Here is a 25,811-nt window from a genome sequence, read left to right as displayed (position 1 = left end):
TGGGCAAGGGGGCAAGGGGAGTGACAGTGTGGAGAGGCGTATAGTGGACAGGGGACATCAGGAACTGGGATTGGGGGACATGGGTACAGTTCCAGGTTAGGGGGTCCTTAATCAACTGCCCCAGAACTTCCCCCAGGGTCTCCCAGGACAGCCAGAGCTGCTCGGCAGCGCGGCCTTTAGACCCCAAATCTCTGAGCAACACTCAAATTTGTGACAGGAAACATCAACTCCCTTGCACTCAGCATTCCCAACACCGCCTGGAAGATCCTCCCATGGCCCCATCAATGTCTTTGTTCAACATCTTTATTTTTACTCCCATCTTGGGTGTTTTGAAAGGATAAAGAGAAATGAAAAGAAAATCCAGGCCACGGGGAGCCAGGAGAATGCAGAAGCCCCAGCCAGGTGTTTTCCCCACACAGATCACTGGCACCACGGATCACTGGGGCTCTGCCCACTGGGGGTCATTAGGGATCATCCAATGCGGATCCTCCCATGGGGGATGGAACTGGAGCAGCGCACAAAGCTCTTCCCGCACTCGGGGCAGTTGCAGGGCTTCTCTCAACGTTGGCTCTGTTGGTGTTCGGTCAAGTGAGAGGTTTTAGAAAACCTTTTCCCACACTGGGGACACTCTTAGGGCCTCTTCCCGTTGTGGATGCGCCGGTGGGTGATGAGGGCAGAGTTGTACCTGAAGCCCTTCCCGCAGTCAGGGCAGCGGAAGGGCCTCTCATCTGTGTGAATCCGCTGGTGCATGAGGAGACTGGAGCTGCTCTGAAACCTCTTCCTGCATTGGTTGCACTCATAGGGTCTCTCCCCAGTGTGGCTTCTCTGGTGGATAATTAGGTGGGGGCTCTGGCTGAAGCTCTTCCCACACTCCTCACACTTGTAGGGCCGTTCCCCTGTGTGACTCCTCTGGTGGACGATCAGGGCAGAGCTATCACTGAAGCTCTTCCCACACTCCGGACACTCATAGGGCCTCTCCCCAGTGTGGATGCGCTGGTGGGTGACAAGGTGGGAGTTCCGCTTGAAGCCCATCCCACAGTCGGGGCAGCGGAAGGGCCTCTCATCCGTGTGAGTCCGCTGGTGCTTAAGGAGATTGGAGCTGGTCTGAAACCTCTTCCTGCATTGGTCACACTCGTAGGGCCTCTCCCTGGTGTGGCTCCTCTGGTGGCGGGTCAGGTGGGAGCTCTGGCTGAAGCTCTTCCCACACTCCTCACACTTGTAGGGCCGTTCCCCTGTGTGACTCCTCTGGTGGATAATTAGGTTGTGGCTGTGTTTGAAGCTCTTCCCACACTCGGGGCACTCGTAGGGCTTCTCCATAGTGTGGATGCGCCGGTGCTTGCTGAGGGCAGAGCTGTCCCTGAAGTCCATCCCACAGTCATGGCAGTGGAAGGGCTTCTCATCTCTGTGAATCCGCCGGTGCCTGAGGAGATTGGAGCTTGTGTGAAACCTCTTCCTGCATTGTTCACACTCGTAGGGCTTCTCCTTGGTGTGGATCCTCTGGTGGACACTTAGGTTGGATATCAAACGGAAGCTCTTCCCACACTCCCCACAGTCATAGGGCCGTTCCCCTGTGTGGATTCTCTGGTGTTTGATCAGGTCGGATCTTTGGCTGAAGCTCTTCTCACATTTCGAGCACTTGTGGGGCTTCTCCCTATCTTGAGACTTCCCAGGGGACCCCAGCTCTAAGCTCTGGTCACCTCTCCGGCCCAGAGTAGATCTTTCGTCCTCAGATCCCCAAGCTCTGGGTTTGCAGCCCGTTCTTGTGTGGGATCTCAGAGGCTTTTCCTCCTCTTTAGATTCCTGTGCTGTGGAGCTGCTCTCAACGGCCTCTTCCACAAGGTTCTGCCACGGGGATTTGTCCTCCCTGGGCTCCATGCTCAGCTCCGTGTCTGGGGGAGGAAGGACAAGGAGAGGATGGGATTTGCCTCCATGCTAGAGGGAAGGAGAAGGAAATCCCCCCAGTTCATCCCCAGCAGGATGGCATCAGCAATGGGGTTGTCCTGTGACCACGGGCCAGGCAGGGCTGGGAGATGGAGCAACAGAGAGGGGGAAAGGGGCACTGACTTCGTCCTTACCGGCTCTGGCTCCCGGGACCTCTTCCTCTTCATCGCGGCCCCCTCCTGCTCCAGCAGGCCGAGGTTTGGGAATGGGAGATCCTGGTTGAGTGGGAAACAAGGGCTGAGCGCGTTGGGTTTGATGGTGCTGCTGCCTAAGAGCAGCTGCAGAAGTCAGTGCCCGTTTCAGCCTCGGGGGGCCGGGTCCCCGCTCATCTCCAGGCTCTGCCCGCCCGTACCAGGTGATCGCCACGTGGGACCTGCCAAGATTCCTCCAGGGCCATCTCCCGCTAGACTTTGGGGTCCTGCAAGATGCAAACATCCCCTGCTCCACAAAAAAACCCCTCCCGGAGAACCCTCGATGTATTTGGGGCGAGCTCCCCCTCCCTGCTCACCTTCGGCTTCCGCGACGGGGACGATGCTGCCGGAGCAGGGGGAGCTGCGGCCTGAGGGGGCGGGCGAGGAAACCGCGTGCTGCTGCTGCTGCTCCCCCTTTTCCTCCCGATGCTCCTTTTCCTCCTCCTGTGTCTCTCCTGTTCCCACTCCTCCTCTTCCTGCTCCTGCTTTTCCTGCTCCTCTGTCCCTCCTCTTCCTCCCGCTCCTCCTCCACTCCCAGCCCGGCCCGGGCGGTGCCGACACCCAAAAGGAGCCGCGCTCTGCTTTGGGGTAGTTTTAACGCAGCCCCGACCCCCACCGCACCGGGACCGATCCTGGGAGCACCGAGAAGGATTTGGGAGAGCCGTCCCTCCCAGTATAGCTTTTACTGGGAGCACTGGGAAGGAACTGGGAGCAAACAGCGCCCGGACGCGGCTGCAGCCGGCGCTGGGCGGGGCCAAGGCAGAGGGCGTGGTTATGCAAATCGAGAATCATCGCGCGCTGTGATTGGTGGGCGGGAGAGGCGCGGGGTTTCTTCGGTCCGGTGAGGGCCCGGGCAGGGCCGGAGCGGTGGCGGCGGCGTCCGGTGAGAGCGGACGGGGACCGGGATTGGGGACAGGAATGGTGGCAGGGAATGGCAATGGGGACCGGGAATCGGGACAGAGGGCGGTAGTACGGGACCGAGAGCAAGAATGGGACCGGAAATACGGGACTGGACCCGGGAATGTGGCCAACGACCGCCAATGCGACCGGGAATTGCGGACGGGGACTGGGAATGGTGCCAGCAATGGGGACAGGGATCGGGAATGGGAGCGCGAATGGGCTCTGACACCGGGAATGCGGGACACGATCGGGTATGGGGACCGGGACTGGGACTGGAACAGGGACAGAGAATGGGGACAGGACTAGGAATAGGGACAGGGACAGAGAATGGGACCAGGACCGGGGGAGGGATTCAAAATACAAGAAAGGGACTTGGAATGAGACGGGGAAGGAGGACACGGATTAGGAGTGGGACCAACAGTCTGGGACTGGGACAGGGAATACGTGAGTAGGACCAGGAATGGGAGTGGGGATGGGGATAGCGACCGGCAATGGCACTGGGAATGGGAACACGGGAACGGGACAGAGAAAATGGAAACACCGACCGCAGAGAGAATATGGGATGGGGATCAGTGTTCCAAAGTGCTCCAGTGAAACACACGCGGGGCTGCGAGCTCTGCAGCTGGGCCTCCCCTGGGCTGCTGCGGCCCAGGGCCCAAAGGCTGGAGCTGCAGCCTCGCTCCTGTGGCAAGAACAGGAGGCTCCTGCAGGCCCGTGTGCCCTGCATGGCCCCAGCAGCAGGGAGGGCTGTGAGGCACAGCGGGTGCTGGCAGGAGGGGCTGCTGTGGCCAGCTGGGGCCTGTGAGAAATGCCCAACGCCTTGTGCTGTGTGCAGCTGGGCAAGGGCAGCAGCAGGGCTGAAGGGTTTGTGTGCCACAGGCAGGCCGAGCTGGGGAGCCCTGAGGGCCCTGTGTGAGAGGCGGCCCTGGGGAATGGGGACAGGGAATGGCCCCAGGATTGGGGACAGAGTCTGGGACTGGGAATGGGACTGGGACTGGGAACAGGGAATGTGGACAGGGATCAGAAAGTGGGACAGGAACCGTGAATGGTACTGGAATTACGAGAGAGGCACTGGGGATAATGCTGGGAATAAGGAGAGAGGAAGAATTGGATCTGGGATACGGGACAGGAGCTGGGACAGGGAATACAGGAGTGAGACCAGGAATGTGACCAGGAATGGAGAGAGGAACCACGAATATGAGAGAGAATTGGGACAAGGCCTGGGAATGGAGACTGGGACCAGGACTTGGGACCGGGACAAGGAATTGGAATGGGGACAGAGACCTGGAATGGGAGCAGGAATGGGGACAGGGAAAGGGAACGGGACTGCAAATACCAGGAATGGGACCAGGAATGGGGATTGGGACCTGGAATGGGACAAGGAATAGGGACAGGACTGGGAATGGGGACAGGAATGGGGAATGGGGACAGGGACTTGGAATGGGGACGGGGATGGCTAATGGGAATGGGGACCAGGAATGGGGACAGGGATTGGCAATGGAACTGTGAATAGAGACAGGGTTTTTGAATGGGACAGGGAATAGGGAGAATAGCTAGCAATGGGTCTGGCAACAGGGGACGGAACTGGGAATGGGACTGGGAACACGGGATAAGGACTGGGAATAGTGCTGGGAATGGGGACAGGGAGCAAGAATTGGATCTGGGATACCAGACTGGGACTGAGACAGGAAGTACTGGAATGAGACCAGGAATGGGACCTGGAATGGAGATACCAGGAATGGGACAGGGAATCAGGACAGGGCCTGGGGATGGACACTGGGACCAGGAGTGGAGACCGGGACAAATAATGGGGACAGGGCCTGGGAATGGGGAGAGAGAATGGAGAAGGGGATTGGGAATGGGACCTGGAATGGGGACAGAGACCAGATTCCTGGTTTAGGGCAAATTTGGGAGGAAACCTCTGAATGGGTCACTCTGGAAAGCGAACCCAAGCGACCCCTCCCTCAACTGGTCTGGGAAAATATTTCCTTAGTGAAAAGTGGAAAAAACTGTTTATTCAACAAGCAAAGTGCCCAAAAGCACAAAAAGAGTGAACAATATCAAACAACAGAACCTCTCGCTGTTCTTAAAAGAGATGGCAAAATTGAGAAAGTCTTTGCCATGGGTGATAGCTCAGGTTGTCCACTCTCTTATCAGTCCCTCTGGTCATGGAAAATGCTGTCCTGGGCCCCAGTTGGTCACAGGCATGAGCTCTGGGTGTTTCTCTGGTTTTTCAGTCCAGAACAGGTTGAAGGAATTGCTAGAAAAAGATAACTGTCCAGGGAAATTCTGTGGCTCAGCTAGCTAAAAGCCAATTAAAAGCAAAGGAGAGCTCTGTCTTGCTGTCTGTCCACAGACAACACAGTCCAGGAGCAGAATGCAGAGGAGTGAGTGCAGTTTCTGCAAACAAACCAGTTTCCAGAAGTGGGGGGTGGCCCATATCCTACAGGAGAGGGTCGGTGACAATATTTTTGGGACAATCCCTATTTCCAACCCCTGCATACCCCTGAAGATGTCGTGCCACCCTGTACCCTCTGCACTGCCCTGGCTCCAGCATCCCCCAAGGAAATCTGGGGGACTTTGTGACTCTCCCTCTGTCCCACCCCTTGTCCCCTGTGGTACCTCTGCTGCTGCAGCTGTGCTCAGCCCCAGGTCCTGTTGTGGCTTCCTGATGTGACCAGGCAGCAGTTTTAGTCACATTCTCACCCCTTCTTCCACCACCACCACCACATCCTCCTCTTCTTCCTCCTCCTCCTCTGGTGAGGCTGCTTCTCTCACTGGGGATGCACCGGCGACACCGGGGGGACATCACAGCTCACTTATCAAAGGGATTGCGGGATCACGGTGGCTCCTGGAGTCCCTGTGAAATGGCAGCTGGGGGACCCGGGATGTTGCAGGGGCCACTTTGGGGGATAGGTGCTCATTTGTGGTGAAGTTGGGGTCTCCAGGATGGCTCCTGAAGTCCCCTCCCATCACCGCAAGGTCAACCCCCAGCCTGTGCCTCAGTTTCCCCCTTGCTCTGCAGGGACCACCCAGAACCGATGTTCTGGAATGGAATTTATTTTGTGGGGTTTTGGGGTTGTTACTGCTGGGATGGGTGGGCCAGCGGGTTGGGACAGGGTGGTGCCAGGCTTGTGGTCATCTGGGCTGGGGGCTGCAGGGCCAGGGGCTGTCCAGATCAGAATCAAGCTGTGATCCATGGTCTGGTGTCTGTCTGGAGCAGTGTCTACCAGATGGGATCCATGGCTCTGGTGTCCATCTGGACCAGGGTCCAACGTCTTCTTCCCCCCATCCATCGCAGGCTGGGGACGCTCCTCACTGTGGAGTGGACAAGACCCATGGTCAGTCCCAAGATGACCCCAAACCCCCTCCCACCAACCCCACCAGGCCACCCACACTGAGCCCCGGTGGCACCAGTGTCTCCTGGGAGCCAGGAGAGCTCTGGATCTCCTGGAACTGAGGAGATCCACAGTTCCAGGCCAGGGACTTGAGGGCATCCAAGACATTGAGAACCGAGTCTATGTGATGTGGGGAGACAGCTGGGGACACAGGTGGGGACACACCTGGGGGGACGGGTGGTGAGGATGAGGGGACTTAAGGAGTGGGGAGGGGATTGGAGGATGGGCGATGCACCCAAAACTGTGCCAAAAGCAAGGGGAGGGCGCTCAAAACTGGAGAAAAGATGGAAAAGAAGGAACGGACTCAAAATAGGGAGAAGAGGCCTAAAAGAGGGGGAAAGGATCCAAAATGGGGGAGGAAGGAGCCAAACTCATAGGACAAAGGTTGTCATGGGATGTCATTGTGTGTCCCAGGGTGTTGTGGCATTTCCATACCTGTCCCAGGATGGGCGCAAACACTTGGCATCAGAAGCAGCCACAGGAATATCCCAAAGGACATGGTGACACCCCTCAGGACACAGGGAAACCCTGCAGGACACAAGCCCAAAAACTCGGGGACTTTGGCCCCACCAAGGGTGGGGGACAGGCACGTAGGAGGAGGGATGGGAACTCATCGGGAAGATGGGGACAGGAATACCCAGGGCAGGAAAGGGACACACAGAGGGGACAGGGACACAGAGAGGGGAGACAGGGAGACACGGGGAGGGGCCAGGGACACATGGAGGAGAGGGGACATGATACAACCGGGACACACATCAGGGGATAATGTCACCATACCTGTGAGGATGCTTCCACCAGGACGCCTCTGATCACACCCAGCATGGGGCCATGTGACCCTCTGGGTGACACTGACCATTGCCCTGTCCCCAGAGGTGGTTGGGGTGAGCGCAGTGGCCCTAGGACACCCTGGCTGTCACTCCCTTCTGTTCCCAGCTGAACAAGTTCCCTGTCCCGCCCTGGAGGGGGGGTGACATTTGGCTGGAACACCAGTGTGGTGACAGTGGGGACGTGGTGGCAATAACTGCATGAGGCAGCGCTTCCCCATGGCCAAGATCAAGGTGCTGGTGGCACTGTTCTGGCACACTGTGCTGGCATTGATGCTGTCCCAGTTCATGTCCCCATGCATGTCCCCAACAATGTCCATGTCCACCCATGGGCTATCCATGTCTGCGTCCCCATCCATGTCCCCCATGTCCTCTCATGGCCTCACCCATGTCATTGTCCCCCATGTCCCCATCCATGCCTTAGTTCAATAGCTTTATTTTTACATGAGTTTAAAGGCTTTCAAAAAGATGAACACAAACTTGTTCGTTTCAAGGCCAAAACAAAAGGATTTATATATCCCCGCTGGCAGAGCATCCACATGCTTGGGTGGGTGGGAAGAACCTTTTTTACAGCGTTTCCACACTGATTTGGAGGGTATCCAAAATTGTGGGTTTGGACCCAGTCTGTCCCCATTTGCTGTGGAAGATGCCCATGAGCCAGAGAGAATTGAAACAATGCAATAATGTTGGAGAAGACTTCCAAGGCCATGCAGTGCTGCTTGATGCCACCAGAAGACACAAAAAGTGAGATTTTTCTGGGGTCAGAAGTCGACAAATGCGCTCTCCACAATGGATTTCTAATGTTGGTCTGTTAATGTGTCCAGGCGTCCACAGGGAACAAGGAAGATGTGCAGTCCCCAGCCAGGTGTGTTCCCAACACACATCACAGGCACCATGGATCACCGTGGCTCTGCCCACCGGGGGTCACTGGGGATCATCCAGCACGGATCCTTCCATGGCGGATGGAGCTGGAGCTGTTCATGAAGCTCTTCCTGCACTCGGGGCACTCGCAGGGCTTCCCTCAGTGTTGGCTCCCTTGGTGTCAGGTCAAGGGTGAGTTCTGCCCTGGGAGGGGTTCCAAAGCGGCCCCGCCCCATGCGGTACCGGGAGCTTTCCTGGGAGCACCGGGAGCGATCCTGGGAACAGTGAGAAGGAATTGGGAGCGCTTTCCTTCCAAGTATGGCTCCTTCTGATAGCACTGGCAGGGAACTGGGAACAAACAGCCTGGACGCGGCTACAGCCGGTGAGGGGCGGGGCCTAGACAATAGGCGTGGTTATGCAAATCGAAGAGCGATCGCGCGCTGTGATTGGTGGGCGGGAGCAGAGGGCGTTTCGCCGGTGAGGTGAGGGGCGGGGGGGCGCCGGAGGGAGGGCGGCGGTGTCCGGTGAGAGCGGACAGGGAGCGGGAATGGGGACAGGGATCCGTAATGGGGACGGGAATGGGGAATATGGTGGACGACCAGGAATGGGACTGGAAATAGGAGTCAGGGACTAGGGATGATCTTGGGAATTGGGACAGGGATTAAGGGAGAGGTGTGGGATTGGGGCCATGGCCTGGGAATGGGGACAGGGACCGGGAATACAGAAGTGGAAATACGAGACAGGAACTTGGAATGATACACAGAATGGGGACAGGGACCAAGATTTGGCCTAGGAGTACTGGACTGGGACAGGGACAGGTAATACAGGACTGGGACCAGCAGAGGGACCAGGAATGGGGACAGGGAGCAGGAATGGGACCAGGAATATGGGAATATTCCCAGGAATAAGGTAATACAGGAATAGGGGATGTGGAATGGGATGGGCAATGGGAACATGGAAACAGGACAGAGAACATGGAAACAATAAGTGGAGAGAGAATATGCGATGGGGATTCGGAAGGTGGGTCCGGGACTGGAAAGGGGAATACGGGAATGGGACTGGGAATATGGGAACAGGACAGGGAATATAGAAATTAAAATGCCGGTCAAGCAAAGGAACCAAGAATATGAGAACGGGAACAGGACAGGGAATATGGGCTTGGGAATATGGGAATGGCATCCAGAGTCTACAGGACAGGGAATGAGAGGGGGAATGGGAGCCAGACTGGGATGGGAGCAGGACAGGACCAGGACGGGGGTGATAAAGGAACGGGCAGAGGGCAAGGGCAGTGACAGCAGGGAGAGGGGGCTCCTGGACAGGGGACAGTTCCAGGACAGGTTATCCTTGATCAGCAGTCCCCAAACTTTGACCAGGGTATCCCAGTGCAGCCGGAGCTGCTCAGCCTTGGGAGCCCAAAGCCCTGAGCAACCCTCAGCTCCCTGGAACCCATCATACCCCATATCCCCTGGAAGATCCCCTCATAAAAGTTTCATTTCAATGTCTTTTTTTATCCCTCTGTTTTTGGTGATTTAAAAACATAAAGAGAAATGAAAAGAAAATCCAGGCAACAAGGACCCAGGAGATATGGAGCCCCCAGGCAGGTGTCTGCCCAACACAGATCTTTGGCACCATGGATCACAGGGGCTCTGCACATCAGGGGTCACTGGGAATCATCCACTGTGGATCCTCCCATGGGGGATGGAGCTGGAGCAGTCCACTAAGCTCTTCCCACAGCCGGGGCACTCACATGGGTTCCCTCAGTGCTGACTCCATTGGTGTTGGGTCAGGGCTGAGCTCCTGGAAAAGCTCTTCCCACACTGGGGACATTCGTAGGGCCTCTCCCCTGTGTGGATGCAGACGTGGCTGACAAGGATGGAGTTGTACCGGAAGCCCTTCCCGCAGTCAGGGCAGTGGAAGGGCCTCTCATCCGTGTGAATCCTCTGGTGCACAAGGAGGTGGGAGCTGGTGGGAAACCTCTTCTTGCATTGGTCACACTCGTAGGGTCTCTCCCCTGTGTGGCTCCTCCAGAGGATGATCATGGAAGAGCTATCTCTGAATGTCTTCCCACACTCAGGACACTCATAGGGCCTCTCCCCAGTGTGGATGCATCGGTGGTTTACGAGGGTGGAGTTGCGTTTGAAGCCCATCCTGCAGTCAGGGTAGCAGAAAGGCTTCTCATCCGTGTGAATCCGCTGATTCTTGAGGAGACTACACTTGGTGGGAAACCTCTTCCTGCATTGGTCACACTTGTAAGGTCTCTCCCCTGTATGGATCATCTGGTGTTTGATCAGGTCGGACCTTGTGCTGAAGCTCTTCTCACACTGCCCACACTCACAGGGCCGTTCCACAGTGTGGATTCTCCAGTGGTATATCAGGCCAGATTTCCACCCTGAAACTCTTCTAACATTTTGAGCACCTGTGGGGCTTCTACCCATTGTGAGACTGCTCAGGGACCCCCAGATCCGAACTGCGAACACCCCAGCCCAGGGTGGATCTTTCCTTGTCAAATCCCCGGGATCTGTGTTTGCAGCCCCCCCTCGTGCGGGATCTCCGTGACTTTTCCTCCCCATTGCATTGCTGCGCTGTGCAGCTCCTCAGAACAGCCTCTTCCACGAGGTTCTGCTGTGGGGATTTATCCCCCGTGGTCTCCGTCCTCAGCTCTGTGTCTGGGGAAGGAAGGACAAGGAGAGGATGAGATTTGCCTCTGGGCCACAGGGAAGGGGAAGGAGATCCTCCAGTGCATCGTCGGCAGTGGAGTTGTCCTGCAGCTGGGGCCAGGCTGGGCTGGGACACGGAGTGGGAGAGAGGGGCAAAGGGGCACTGACTTCCTCCTCACTTGCCCGTGGCTGCTGAGACATCTTCCTTCTCGCGGCCCCATCCTCCTCCATCTGCCCGAGGTTTAGGAATGGGAAATCCTGCTTTGAGGGGTAAACAAGGGCTGAGCGTGTTTGGTTTGATAGTCCCGCTGCCCAAGTGCAGCTGCAGAAGTCAGCGCCCCTTTCAGCATCGGGGGTCCCGGACCCCTCTCCTCTCAAGGCTCTGCCCGCCGGTACCGGGCGATCGCCACGTGGGACATGCCAAGATCCCTGCAGGGCCATCTCCGGCTCGGTTTTGGGGTCCTGCAAGATCCAAACATCCCCTGCCCCGCACAAAAACCCTCCCGACAACCCCCCTGATGGATTTGGGGCGAGCTCCCCCTCCCCGCTCACCTGCGGGTCCTGGGGGTGGGCGATGCTGCCGGAGCCGGGTGAACTCCGGCCTGAGCGGGCGGGCGGGGAAACCGCGTGGTGCTGTTGCTCCTCCTCTTCCTCCAGGTTCTCCTCTTCTTCCCGCTCCTCCTTGTCCTTTTCCTCTGTCCCTCCTCTTTCTGCTTCTCCTGTTCCTGTCTCTTCTCTATTTTTCTTTCACTTTTCTCTTCTCTTTCCGGTGTCCTTCTTCCGACTCCTCCGCTTCCACCCCGGCCCAGTCGTTGCCGACAACCAAAAGCAGCCGCGCTCTGCCCTGGGCGGGTTCCAAAGCGGCCCCGCCCAGTGCGGTAATGGGAGCGATTCTGGGAGCAGGCGGAAGGAATCGGGAGCGCTTTCCCTCCAACTATGGCTCTTACTGGGAGCACTGGGAGGGAACTGGGAGCAAACAGCGCCCGGACGCGGCTGCAGCCGGCAAGTGGAGGGGCCAACACAAAGGGCGTGGTTATGCAAAAAGCGGAGAAATGTCACGCTGTGATTGGTGGGCGGGAGAGGGGCGGGGTTTCCTTTTTCACGTGAAGGCCGGGCGGATCAGGAGTCATGCCGGCAGCGTCCGGTGAGGCGCGACAGAGAGCAGGAATAGGAATGTGGGAAAGGGACCGGGAAGATGGAAACATCGTCTGATGAGATAATATGAGCTGGGGATCAGTGTTCCAAAGCGTTGCAGTCAAACACATTTTGGGCTGTGAGCTCTGCAGCTGGGCCTCCCCTGGGCTGCTGCGGCCCAGGGCCTAAAGGCTGGAGCTGTGTGCAGCTGGGCAAGGGCAGCAGCAGGGCTGAAGGGTTCGTGTGCCACAGGCAGCCCGAGGTGGGGAGCCCTCAGGGTCCCATGTGAAGGCAGCCCTGGGGAATAGCACCAGGAATGGGGACAAACAACGGGGACACAGACTGGGGATAGGTAATGAGAATGGCACCGCGAGTGTGATTGGCAATACAGGAAAGGACTGGGAAAGGGAGAGGGAATGAGACTGGGAACACAGGACAGGAACTGGGAATGGGGACAGGGATCGGGAATGGGGATGGTGATTGGGAATATGGTCAAGGACCAGGAATGGGACTGGAAATACGAGACAGTGACTGGGATTGATCGTGGGCAATTGGGACAAGGACTAAGGGAGAGGTGTGGGATTGGGGCCATGGCCTGGGATTGGGGACAGGGACTGGGAATACAGAAGTGCAAATATCAGATAGGGACTTGGAATGAGACACAAAATGGGGACAGGGACCAAGATTTGGCCTAGGAGTACCGGACTAGGACAGGGACAGGTAATACAGGACCAGCCATGGGAACAGGAATGGGACCAAGAATGGAGACAGGGACAAGGAATGGGACAAGGAATATGGGATTATTTCCTGGAATACGGTAAAACAATTATATGGTATCTGGAATGGGATTGGCTATAGGAACGTTAAACAGGACAGAAAACATGGAAACAATAACTGGAGAGAGAATATGGGATGGGAATTAGGAAGGTGGGTCCAGGATGGGCAAGGGGAATACGGGGAATGGGGCTGGGAATATGGGAAAAGCATCCAAAGACCATGGAAGAGAGAATGAGAGGGGGCATAGGATTTGGATTGGGATGGGAGCGGGACAGGACTAGGACTAGGGTGACACAGGAATGGGCAGGGGGCAAGAGGAGTGACAGCGGGAACAGGGAGATCCTGGACGCCGGGAACAGGGGGACATGGGGACAGTCCCAGGGCAGGGAGTCGTTGATCATTTGCCTGCAAACCTCCACCAGGGTCTCCCAGCACAGCCAGAGCTGCTTGGTCTGGGTAGCCAAAAGCCCTGAGGTATACACAATTCCACTGCACCCATCATCCCCCAAATCCCCTGGAAGATCCCCCCATGTCCCCATAACAGTTTCAGTCAACGTCTTTATTTCTACCTGGGTTTTTGGTGATTTCAAAAGATAAAGAGAAATGAAAAGAAAATCCAGGCCACAGGGAGCCAGGAGGATGTGGAGCCTCCAGCCATGTGTCTTCTCCATAGGGATCCCCGGCACCATGGATCACTGGGGCTCATGCAGGGTGGATCCTCCCATGGAGGATGGAGCTGGAGCAGCGCACAAAGCTCTTCCTGCACTCGGGGCACTTGCAGGGCTTCCCTCAGTGCTGGTTCTGTCTGTGCTTGATCAAGTGAGAGCTCTGAGAGAAGCTCCTCCCACATTGGGGACACTTGTAGGGCCTCTCCCCATTGTGGATGCGCTTGTGAACAATCAGACTGAAGCTCGTACTGAAGCTCTTGCCACACTGGAGACACTCATAGGGCCTCTCCCCAGTGTGGATGCGCTGGTGCCTGACGAGGTGGGAGTTGTGCTTGAAGCCCATCCCGCAGTTACAGCAGCGGAAGGGCCTCTCATCCGTGTGAGTCCGCTGGTGCACGAGGAGAAGGGAGCTCGTCCGAAACCTCTTCCTGCATTGGTCACACTCATAGGGCCTCTCCCCTGTGTGGCTTCTCTGGTGTTTGATCAGCTCAGAGCTTGAGCTAAACCTCTTCCCACACTCCCCACACTCGTAGGGCCGTTCCCCCGTGTGGCTCCTCTGGTGGACAATCAGGGTGGAGCTGTGGCTGAAGCTCTTCCCACATTCAGAACACTCATAGGGTCTCTCCCTGGTGTGGATGCGCTGGTGGGTGATGAGGGTGGATTTCTCCTTGAACCCTATCTTGCAGTCGGGGCAGCGGAAGGGCCTCTCATCTGTGTGAATCCGCTGATGCTTGAGGAGATGGGAGCTGGTGAGAAACCTCTTCCTGCACTGGTCACACTTGTAGGGATCTCCTGTGTGGCTCCTCTGGTGGACAGTCAGGTGGGAGCTGTTCCTGAAGCTCTTCTCACACTCCCCACACTCATAGGGCCCTTCCGCCGTGTGGATTGTCCAGTGGCATATCAGGGAGGATCTCTTCCTTCAGGCTCTTGCCACATTTTGAGCACTTGTGGGGCTTCTCCCTATCGTGAGGCTGCTCAGGGACCACTAGCTCCAAGCTGCGGCTGCCTTCCTGACTGCAGGTGGATCTTTCCTCCTCGGGTGCCTGAGATCTGTGTTTGCAACCCCTCCTCATGTGGTATCTCTGGGGATTTTCCTCCCCATAAGATTCCTGCACCGTGGGGCCGCTCAAAACGGCCTCTTCCACGAGGTTCTGCTGCGGGGATTTGTCCTCCCTTGGCTTCGTGCTCAGATTTATGTCTGGGGGAGGAAGTACAATGAGAGGATGGGATTTGCCTCTGTGCAACAGGGAAGGGCAAGGAGATCCCCCAGTGCATCCCCAGCAGGACGGCATCAGCAGCGGGGTTGTCCTGCAGCCGGGGGCCAGGCTGGGCTGGGAGATGGAGCAGGAGAGAGGGGGAAAGGGGCACTGACTTCGTCCTTTCCTGGCTCTGGCTCCCGGGACATCTTCCTTTTCATCGCGGCCCCCTCCTGCTCCAGCGGGCCGAGGTTTGGGAACGGGAAATCCTGATTTGGGCGGAAAGCAAGGGTTGAGTGTGTTGGGTTTGATGGTGCTGCTGCCCAAGTGCAGTTGCAGAAGTCAGCGCCCCTTTCAGCCTCGTGAAGCAGAGACCCCTTTGATGTCCCGGCTCCCCCACCCCTCCAGGATGTCAAGGGTCCCCAGGCTCCGGGATCGCCCCACTGCGCTCTTCCCGCTCCGAGGCTGCCGCGTTCTCCCCCGGCTCTGCCGGGGATCCCCAAGCCCGATATCGCCGCTCTGCACGCCGGATGCTCGCCACGTGGGACCCCCGAAGACCCCTCCACGGCCATCTCCGGCTCGGCTTCGGTGTCCTGCAAGATGTACACATCCCCTGGCCAGCAAAAAAAGCCCTCCCGGAGACTCCCGCGATGGATTTGAGGAGAGGTCTCCCTTCCCGCTCACCTGCGGGTTCCGAGGGGAGCCGTGCTGCGGGAGCTCTGGGAGTTGCAGCCTGAACGACTGGCCGGGGGAGCCGCGTGGTGTTGCTGCTTCGGCCCTTCCTCCTCTTCCTCCTCTTCGGCCTCCTCTTCCTCCTCTGTCCCGCCTGTTCCCGCTCCTCCTCTTCCTGCCTCTTACCACTTTCTTTGTCCTCCTCCTCTGTCCCTCCTCTTCCTCCCGCTCCTCCTCCGCTCCCAGCCCGGCCCGTGCTTTGCCGACACTCAAAAGAAGCCGCGCTCTACCTTGGTAGGCTTCCAAATCGGTCCCGCCCCGTACGGCACTGGGAGCGGCGGGAAGGAATTGGGAGCGCTTTCCCTCCCAGTCTGGCCCTTACTGCGAGCACTGGGAGGGAACTGAGAGCGAACAGCGCCCGGCAGCGGCTGCAGCCGGCGCAGGGCGGGCGAATGCGTAGGGCGTGGTTATGCAAATCTAGGAGCGATCGCACGCTGTGATTGGCAGGCGATACCAGCGCGGGCTTTCTGCGGTCAGGTGACGACCGGAGCGAAGACGGCGGTGTCCGGTGAGAGAGGACGGCGAGCGGGAATGGGGACAGGGAATGGGAATGGGGATTGGAATATGGGAACGGGACAGGGAATATGGAAACAGCGACTAGAGAGATAAAATGGGATGGGGATCAGCGTTCCAAAGTGCTCCAGTGAAACACACGCGGGGCTGCGAGCTCTGCAGCTGGGCCTCCCCTGGGCTGCTGTGGCCCAGGGCCCAAAGGCTGGAGCTGCAGCCTTGCTCCTGTGCCAAGAACAGGAGGCTCCTGCAGGCCCGTGTGCCCTGCATGGCCCCAGCAGCAGGGAGGGCTGTGAGGCACAGCGGGTGCTGGCAGGAGGGGCTGCTATGGCCAGCTGGGGCCTGTGAGAAATGCCCAAAGCCTTGTGCTGTGTGCAGCTGGGCAAGGGCAGCAGCAGGGCTGAAGGGTTCATGTGCCACAGCCAGGCCGAGGTCGGGAGCCCTCATGGTCCTGTGTGAGAGGCGGTCCTGGGCAATGGGACAGGGAATGGGAACAGGGACCAGGAATGAAAACGGAAATCAGAGCTTAAAGGGGAATGGTACCGGGAATTTGGGGGAGGGATGTGGAATGCGACCTGGGATGAATATACAGGAATGGGACAGGGAGTATGGAAACAGGAACTGGAGTGGGAATATGGGATGGGGATTAGGTAGATCGGGCCAGGATCAAAAACAGGAATGCAGGGATGGGAATGAGAATTGGAATATAGAAACAGGAATGGGGAATATGTTACTGGGAACATGGGAATGGTAACCAGTCAGAGAATATGGAGCAGGGACAGGGAATGAGACTGGGAATGGGATCCAGACTGGGATGTGAGCTGGATGCGACCAGGAATGGGGTGATAAGGGAACAGGGAAGGGGAATGACAGTGGGGAGAGGGGGATGCTGGAGAAGGGATACTGGGAACTGGGACAGGGAGGACATGGGAACAGTTCCAGGGCAGGCGGTCCTTGATCCGCTGCCCCAGAACCTCTGCCAGGGTCTCCCAGTGCAGCTAAAGCTGCTCGGCCTGGGGATCCCAAATCCCTGAGCAAGCCCTAAGTCCCTGCCAGGAACCTTCAACTCCCTTGCACCCAGCATCCCCCACATCCCCTGGATGATCCATCCATGTCTCCATCCATGACTTAGTTCAACATCTTTATTTTTACCCCAGTTTTGGGTGTTCTGAAAGGACAAAAAGAAATGAGAAGAAAATCCAGGCCATGGGGAGCCAGGGAGATGTAGAGCCCCAGCCAGGTGTCTTCCCAACATGGATCACAGGCACCAGGGACCACCGGGACTCTGCCCACTTGGGGTCTTTAGGGATCATCCAGTGCAGATCCTCCCAAGGGCGATAGAGCTGGAACAGCACACAAATCTCTTCCTGCACTCAGGACACTTGCAGGGCTTCTCTCAGTGTTGGCTCCATTGGTGTTGGGTCAAGTTAGAACTCTATGAGAAGCTCTTCCCATATTTGAGACACTCATAGGGCCTGTCCCCCTGGGGCCCCTCAAGGAGCAGGGCTGGGGTGTGCTGTGGTGCCTGTGACAGTACAAGGAGCAGGGCTAGCCGTCATGCTCTCTAGTGCATGGGACATGCTCTAGAGAGCATCAGCAAGGGACAGGGCTGGCTGTGATTTGTTTGATGCCTGTGAAATCCCAAGGGCAGTGTCACAGTGGGGGCAGCTCTCCATGTCCCCAGCAGGTCACACTGTCCAGTGCAGCCCGTGCCTGCGGTCACTGCACACACGGGGGAGGCTGGGCTGGATGGGGGTTGGGGCAGAAACGTCACCCCCGGGACTGGGCTCTGCCTCTGAGGCCCAGGCCCTGGTGCAAGGACCTTGGGCAGGGCACGGGGCTGCTGCTGGGCCAGGAGAACAGGCCTTGCCCTCTACCAGCTGTCTGGGCCTTCTGATGCCTGTCCCACATCCCTGCGCCTTCTGTGCTTGCTATTCCCCGCCACCTTCGCTCCCTCCATCAAAGCCCCACTCAACCTCTTGACTGTGACCTCTAGAAAGAATGAAGGAAAGGAAAGGTAGTCAGTGTACCCTGGCTGGATGCCATGCACCCACCAAAACTGCTCCCTCACTCCCCTCCAGAGAGGGACAAGAGAGAGACAACAGAATGAAGGCTTCATGAAGGCTTCTTCCTTGAGATAAGGACTGGGACAGATCACTCAGTACATGCCATCATGGGCAAACCAGCTTTTAAATTAGCACACCAAGGTATGTGAGGAGGAAGTCACTGCCCCTTTCCCTCTCTCCTGCTCCATTTTCCAGCCCAGCATAGCCCCTGGCTGCAGGATGTGAAAAACAAAACTTTTCAGTTTTTAAAATATTTTTAAGAATATAATAAGGGAATGAAAAGTGAGAATGTCCTCCACGGGGGTATTCCTGGCTATGGGCCAAAGAACACCAAGGTTAATTAAGGCAGTGTTATCTACATACTGTTACGTTACTGAGATACATACATATTCTTAAGTTTTGTGCATTATTCAGACATTCTTGGGAGCTTTTGAACTCTCTTGTTTTTGTTTTACACTCTGACTTATCTGCATGACATCCTGCAGATCAGGTCAATATATTTTATTCCTTTTTGTGGTTTCATCCTGTTTTTTTACACTTCCTTGTTAAGTGGAGTTAACAAGTTCTTTTCTAATTCTCTGGTGCTCTGGTTTGTGTCACTTATCACTTGATAGTCACTTGGAGTCACTTGATTATCACTTGGAGAGGTCAGTCAGCAGATATGGGAAACAACATCATTGCTTTATGTAGTTCTCTTAGTTACGTAGAAGTATTTTAACATTTTATGTTTTACTAAGGCCTACAGTATAATACATTCACCACAGCATTATTTCTATAAATTATAGGGTGTACATTTAGATATATATTCATCACACCAGTATTTCCATGGGCTATACCATGCATACTTATAATGATAGGTTATGTTATATTAGCAAGCAGCACAAAGTAGTTATAAACTGTACTATAGTTCAGTATTCGTGATCAATAACAACATGCAAAAATTAATATATACATGCAAAAGCCAATATTAAAGAGTCGTTTTTAACAAGGACAAAGCTGCTCCTGATGCCGTTCTGCCAGGGATGGATTGGAGAAATCTCTTTCTCCTTCCCTCTGGAATGTAAATAAATATCCTTTCCTCTTTCTTTGCTTATGTCTGTCTTTATTTCTTCTTTTATCTTCTGTCCTTGTCCTTCCTCTCCCAGAAAATGAGTTGAGGACGGAGACCATGGAGGACAAATCCCCGTGGCAGAACCTCGTGGAAGAGGCTGTTTTGAGAGGCTCAACAGCGCAGGAATTCAGTGGGGACAAAAAGCCCCAGAGATCCCGCATGGGGAGAGGTTCCAAACCCAGCCCAGGGAGGCCCAAGGAGGAAAGACCCACCCTGGGCCAGGAAGGCAGACAGATCCAAATGCAGTTAGAACTGGTAGTCCCTGAGCAGCTCCATGGCAGGGAGAAGCCCTGCAAGTGCTTGGAATGTGGGAAGAGCTTCAGCTGGAGCTGCAGCCTGCTCACCCACCTTTGGGTGCACATGGATGGGACCCCCTTTGAGCAGGGCCAGATTTGAGCTGGGATATCGGGATTCCCAGACCCAGGTTGGTGAGTGTGCCCAGCACATCCAACACTGACCTGGAGATGCTGCAAGTCCAGGTCGAGCAGTCAGAGCAGGGGTGAGTAGGAGGAGCCAGGGGCTGGGGAGATCAGTGGGAATGGGGGGTATCTGTGGGGTTGGGATGGGAGTTGTCGTCCTGCTCCTCACCATCCTGGGCTTCCCAGAGCCCAGTCACTCCCGGTATGATCCCAGTTGCTCACAGCATGGTTCCAATTGCTCCCTGTTCCTCACAGTGTGATACCAGTGGCCTCTAGTACAGTCCCAGTCACTCCCCATATGATCCCAGTCTCTTCCACCAGGCTCCCAGTCATGCCCAGTTGCTTTCAGTGTAGACCCAGTGACTCCCACTTGCTCCCAGTTGCCTCCAGTATGGTCCCAGTTGTCCCCAGCATGATCTGGGTTGTTCCCAGTGTGGTTCCAGTCACCTCAGTATGGTCAGAAACACTTCAAATATACTCCAGTGTCCTTCAGCATGCTTGGAGTCATTCCCAGTCACTCCCATCATGATCTCTGTATGATCCCAGTAGAGCCCAGTCACTTCCAGTAGGAGCCCAAAGCTGATGGAACACCTGGAGGATCCACCTGGAGGAGGGTCCCTACAAGTTCTCTGGCTGCAGGAAGAGCCCCAAAGAACAGAGATCCCACCAGAACCACCACCTGAAGTAGGAAGTGGTGACAGCTCTGCAGCTTGGGGCCCCGGGACCACCAGGGGAGCCCCCAGACTGATAGCCCAGCAAGTGGCTCACACAGCCCCTCATCCTGTCCCCAAAATCCCACTCCTGGGATCCGTCATCCCCCTCTGCAATCCCTCCTCCAGCATCTCCAGGCCTCTGGGAGGAGCCCAAAGGGATGGAAGTGCCTAAAATGCTGCTGAAGTGCCTGAACTGCTCCCAGCTGTGGATGTTCCTGTCCAAAAACCTCTCCTGGTCAGTGCCATGGGGGATTGGGAAAGGGTTTATAGGATCCTGGGAGGATTGGAAGGGGGTTGTGGTGATTCTTAAGGGCATTTGTAGTGCTGGGAGGGAGTTTACGGGCTTTAGAGGGGCCTGTGTGGGAGTTTTGGGAATTCTGGAAGGGCTGTATGTGTTGGAGAGAATTTGTGTGGGTCTTGGGGGAGATGGGAAAGAGTTTTGATGGATCTTGGTGCCATTTATATTGCAAAGGAGTGGTTGGGTTGGGGAGGAGGCACAGCTGGGCTCTGTGGGATGGCTTGAGGGGGCTGTGAGTGGCTGTGGGGCTGGTAGGGGGATTTAGGCTGGTTGTGAGCCCCCAGACCCCCAGAGCTGTCAGCAGTCCCTGCTCACAAGGTGCTGCCAGGGGACAAGTGCTCCTTAGAGATGTTCATCTTCCTGGCACCATGGGAGTGAGAAGGGATCCCCAGGAGCCATCTGTGTCCCTCCAGACTGTGTGTGACCCCCCCCATCCCGGTGTTACCCCCTTTTCCTTCCCCACAGAACTCCTGGCCCAGCTCCTGTTTCCCCTGGGAAGGAATTTGGGGAAGGGGCAGAGGGGGTGTGCAGCCCCCACCAGGGCATGACCCCACCCCAGCTTCTTTGTTTAGCACCAAGCTGGTCTTGGGTCCACGGGAGGAAGAGGCTGATGGGAAGAAGATCCTGCAGGTGGGACAGTGCTTGGGGTCAGGGCAAGGTCCTGCCCTGCACACCTGGCTCAGGTGTGACAGTCCCCTTGAAAGGGAGTAGGACATTCCCATCCCTACGGATCCTATCCCCAAAATCCCACTTTAGGGATCCCTCACCCCTCTCTGCAGTCCTCTCTCCAACATCTCCACGCCTCTGGGAAGAGCCCTGACGCTGATATAACTTAGATCAATGTTACAAGATGCTTCTATTTCTTGAGTTATAAGATATCAATATAACCTGTTTTATCAATATAATCTGATATCAGTATAACTAAATCATGACTTTTAATATATCTATATAACCTGATGCCTATATAATCTGATATAAATAACTTTTTTTGCAATGTAATGACTAGTAGATGGTTAACTAGTTGCCTAATGCTGAACAGATGAAAAAAGAAGGAAAAAACCTCCCCCAGTGGCTAGCTTTAGAGATCAGTAAGTAATGAGAAATTGGCAAGTGTAAAGCAAATTAGTCTCAAATGAAACAATTTAGGATAGTTAGGACCAGACAGATCAAGGAACACCATAACTACACATGCTCCGAAGACATAGTTGAAAAGATCAGATGTGAAGAAGACCTTGGAAGCTTTCATCAAAGACCCTAAACAATCCCTGAATTGGGGAGACATAAGTGCAGTGCAAAAGAACTATCTGATAACCATGAGATCATACAATGTCAGTTAGTTCTGGCATGTATGTAATGTAGTGACACAGTGACACTGAGAAATACTTACAGCATAAAATATACCACTGTCGTAGGTGGTGGAGTACCGTGACCTTCCCACAGAAGCGTCTTTAAAAGGATGGTCTGGGTGCACAGGCACATTCACTCTCACTGAGTGATTTCTGCCCTTAAGTGGCGATTTCAGCTCTTGAGCAAAGCAGAATAAAGGGATGGAGTCTTTACGTGGGGTTCCACAGAGAGTCTTCATTAAGCTCTTGCTGCGAAGGAATCCAAGGATGACACTGGGAAAGTCAGAGGCAGCAAGGGTTTATATGGGGATAGCGAGGGCTGGGGCAGAACATCAGGACCAATAAGCTGAGGGCACAGGGGCAGAACAAGAGGGAAGGGCCAATGGGGTACATAAAATTTACATGCAGTAGAGAGCATGCTGGGAGAGGCCTTTTTCCTCGCCATAGCAACGGAGGTTGTTGCCTAAGGGTTTTCCCTCCAGGGGAGTGTGGTGAGCTTATTTCCAGGAGGCTTTCTGGCCTCCACAACTTTCCCTTCTTTATTTATTAAGAAGGCTTCTCCGAGAGCCTTTTTTACGCACCATAGAAAGCATGAAAGCATAAGTAAAACAATAAAAATTATAAAAAAGATCCACAGAACACCTTTAATGAAAGAAAGTGCCCCACCTCTGAGTCCCCATTGTGCAAAGAATTCATTCATTACATGGGTTGTCTTCTCTGCTTGCTCTGTTTGTATTTGCTGAACCTGTTCTTTCAATAGCAGGATGCTCTTAAGATGGATTCTGTGTAGGATGTCAAATTGAAACAACAGGGCCCTCAAAATCTTGGCACCCGTGTCCATGGGCTAAGAGTAGAAAGCCAATTGCTGCCCGGTTTTGTAGGGTGGCATGCCCGGTCATCTCTTCATCTTTGAGGAGGTTGCTTAGAACTTTAAGATGTTGTGTTGGCCTGCTTACTAAGCCAACACCCCAGGTGGGAAAGCTCACCAAGACCTTTTGCAGCGGCCACCCATGGAAGGAAAATGGACACTGCAACTGTTTTTCCTTTAGACCAATTAGTAACTTTGGGATCACAATTTTCATCCAAATCAGTATAGGATTGTTTTTGGCATGTCAATTTGAAGCTTCCTGGGGTATGGCTCAGACTATCAGACCCCTCTGAGTTTCCTTGGGCCTCCAGCCCGACTGGCAACTTAAATGGAGAGAGACAGCTTCAATCCAAAAAGTAATTTTAGTAACACAAAAATAGCAAACAATAAGGCATCCAGCATATTGGATGAAGGCAGTACAAGGGGCAAAAGGCACGAGGCCAAAGACAGAGTCTAGGGTCAGAGAGGGGTACTTATGCACCTCTGTGTGGGTGGGAAGTTAAGGTGGGATCTGAGGGAAGGGTTCAAGATGGGACAGCGATAAAGAATAGTAAAATTCTTGCAGCAAAAGTCAACATATGATAACACAGAGAACTGAGAACTTTCTGGTAACAAATTGCATAGAGAGCACGTCAATCAGCCTTTTGCTTATAGCAGTATGGATGGTGTTTCGCAAGGCATTTTTCCAGGGTTCTCTTTATTCCTGGGGAAACTGCCTCTACACCAATTTATTTTTCTGTTGCTAATCTTGTAGTAATGTTATGTTTGGGGTAAGGGTAGTGAGTTGGCCAAGAGTCCAGGGACCTCCCCTAAGATGTGAGGCGATTCCTGCCCAAGCCCGATCTCCGCAGAGAAGGAACACGCCCCGGGGGAGTGCTTTGGGATAGTGAGTGGACTGGGATGGTGTTTTGCTGGTGTAATTGCACCAATTAGCCAAATTCTGAATCTTTTTGGTTGGGGTTGTATCATTTATGAAATAAGCAGATGGATTATATGTTGCCTTCTGCTAGAAGACGGGCGACTTGGTTTCAAAGGACAGCACAGCGGCTCGGCTTTACCCGAGCTACTCGGGCTATAGACAAGCGCTGACACTAATGTGGTGGATGGTCAAAATGGCGTTTATTACTTTACATCTTGGAGTTAAATACTCGAAGGGGTTTCACTACGTCATAAGGGGACGGTGGGTCTAGTTAGAGTTAGTAAAGGAATGGAAAACTACTGGAGTTAGGAGGGGTCACATACCGCAGAGGGGTTATTTGCTTATCTCTGTGGATGAGGAGGGGGAAGTGTCCCGCTGCTTTTCCGTTACATCCCGAAATCTTCTGCGGCGCCTGTCCTTATCTACCACAATTATAGAAGTGTAATTGAATACAATAACTAGCTTTAGATGACCTCAATAAATCTAATTCTTGTGGTTCTTCTGGTGCATGTGGCAGAATCTCCCTCCACTCTTGCCAAGTGTCCACTGGATTGGGCCATTTCCCTGAGAAGGGATGTTCATTGGGCTTAAAGGGAATCCTGACCAGGCATGATGATAGCACATTGTTGGCTGAGCCCATGGAAAAACGTGTATTGTCTTGTTGGAGGGTTCTTGCCAAGGTTACCCATCCATTCTGGCTGGGCTGTTGGATGACTGAACCGAGGGCATGTTGGATCACCAGGAGCATCCATCTACATCCTACCTGAATCAATACATTCTTACAGATATATATATATCCAGAATGAAACCTTACACACAGTTCTCACTCAAAATTAGGTCTCTTTGTGGCACATAATGGGTTTCCCTATCTCTTGGGTTTAACCCCCCAAAATTAGGGTGATAAAATGCCTTTGCCCTTTCAGGAGTCACGAGTGGACGAAAAGAAACACACCCGAGTCTTCAGGTTTCTAGTTTTCAAGGTCTTGCTCTTTGTTTGTTATTTCTTATCTCTCAAGCTCTTCTCGTGCTCTGCAGAGCTCTGTGCTGCAGCATGGTCACTCATGGACTCCTCCTGTCTGGGAGGGTCTTGACCTCTTCATACTACATATTACGTTTCTATTATTTACAATTATTTACCAATACCTAACACCTATACTAAACAGGTCATATCTATTTTGACCCTATCCAAACATGCCACCTTCACAGCAGAAATGTCGGACAAGAAGAAGAAGCAGGAGGACAGGACCACACCCCGAATCCTCCATTTTGTCTTCTCAAGCCTACACACCCAAAAATACATGCACCACCAGTGATAAGCTAACTACTATCTATTTCACACCTTGGTGACTTGCAATTCCTCCTGCAATGTAGGTAGTCTCTCCCATGGATTGAAGTCAAAGCCTGTGTCTCCCTGGGCTCTGTGCCAAGGTCTGCAACCCCCCTGTACATATCCCAGACCCCCCTGAGCATGTTCCAAACCTCCCTGCCTGGGTCACAGACCCCTTTGATGGGGTCTCTGACCGTCCAGGGTGACCAGAGGGATGCCCTGGACTCCAACACCCATCTTTCTGCATTAACCACCAGGTGTAACCTGGTCCTTGAGCAAAAACAATCCCATGGGTGGGTCTGCCTTTGCCTGAGGTTGGTTTAATCCAAACAGTCTTTCCTAAAATACCTTTCATGTGTACCACAGGGACTTTATCTCCATCCACTGTGTGCAAGGCTTCAGACTGGGCAGGACCAGCTCGGTTGATGGAGCCTCGGGTGTTGACCATCCGGGTGGCTTTTGCTAAGTTCATTTCCCAATTCTTGAAGGTCCTTCTGCCAAGTGCCTTTAGGGTAGTCTTAAGTAATCCATTGCACAGTTTAACTTTCCTGGCAGCTGGTGCATGATAAGGGATGTGATATATCCATTCAATGCCATGTTCTCTGGCCCAGGTGTTTATAAGGCTGTCCTTGAAATAGGTCCTGTTCTCCGACTCAGTTCTCTCAGGGGTGCCATGTCTCCACAGGACTTGTATTTCCAGGCCCAGGATGGTGTTCTGGGCAGTAGTGTGAGGCACAGGGTAGGTTTCCAACGATCCAGTGGTTGCTTCCACCATAGTCAGCACGTAGCGCTTGCCTTGGCGGGTTTGGGGAAGGGTGATGTAGTCCATTTGCCAGGCCTCCCTATACCTGTACTTCAGCCATGGTCCACCGTACCACAGGGGCTTCACCCGCTTGGCCTGCTTGATTGCAGTGCAGGTCTCACAGTTGTGGATGACCTGGGAGATGTTGTCCAT

At 54.5% G+C, this 25,811-nt stretch overlaps 3 protein-coding genes across 3 annotated transcripts in view; all 3 read right to left on the bottom strand.

Moving 5' to 3' along the window:
* Positions 1-2,908, bottom strand: part of LOC134563107 (zinc finger protein 883-like) — a 13,604-nt gene extending 10,696 nt beyond the window's left edge. Inside the window, 3 exon segments of the mRNA XM_063420910.1 lie at positions 608-1,889; positions 2,076-2,156; positions 2,450-2,908. Coding sequence (XP_063276980.1) covers positions 608-1,875 — 1,268 coding nt within the window. The 5' untranslated portion in view covers positions 1,876-1,889; positions 2,076-2,156; positions 2,450-2,908.
* Positions 1,878-7,622, bottom strand: LOC134563050 (tetra-peptide repeat homeobox protein 1-like). The gene is made up of 7 exons (XM_063420825.1): positions 7,502-7,622; positions 6,412-6,595; positions 4,369-4,923; positions 3,816-4,316; positions 2,450-2,475; positions 2,076-2,209; positions 1,878-1,889 (listed from the first exon to the last, which is right to left on the bottom strand). The coding sequence occupies exons 1-7, from the start codon at positions 7,620-7,622 to the stop codon at positions 1,878-1,880; spliced, it is 1,533 nt and encodes a 510-aa protein (XP_063276895.1).
* LOC134563049 (zinc finger protein 345-like) lies at positions 4,904-25,811 on the bottom strand. Its single transcript, XM_063420824.1, has 8 exons — positions 25,705-25,811; positions 15,602-15,746; positions 14,724-14,816; positions 13,487-14,270; positions 7,208-10,390; positions 6,866-6,958; positions 5,655-6,350; positions 4,904-5,336 (listed from the first exon to the last, which is right to left on the bottom strand). Exons 1-5 carry the CDS (start codon positions 25,809-25,811, stop codon positions 9,873-9,875), a joined length of 1,647 nt encoding a protein of 548 aa, XP_063276894.1. The 3' UTR covers positions 4,904-5,336; positions 5,655-6,350; positions 6,866-6,958; positions 7,208-9,872.

The sequence above is a fragment of the Prinia subflava genome, chromosome 33, assembly GCF_021018805.1.
Source record: "Prinia subflava isolate CZ2003 ecotype Zambia chromosome 33, Cam_Psub_1.2, whole genome shotgun sequence".
NCBI classification, from domain to species: Eukaryota; Metazoa; Chordata; class Aves; order Passeriformes; family Cisticolidae; genus Prinia; species Prinia subflava.
This window is presented reverse-complemented; position numbering and strand designations above follow the sequence as displayed.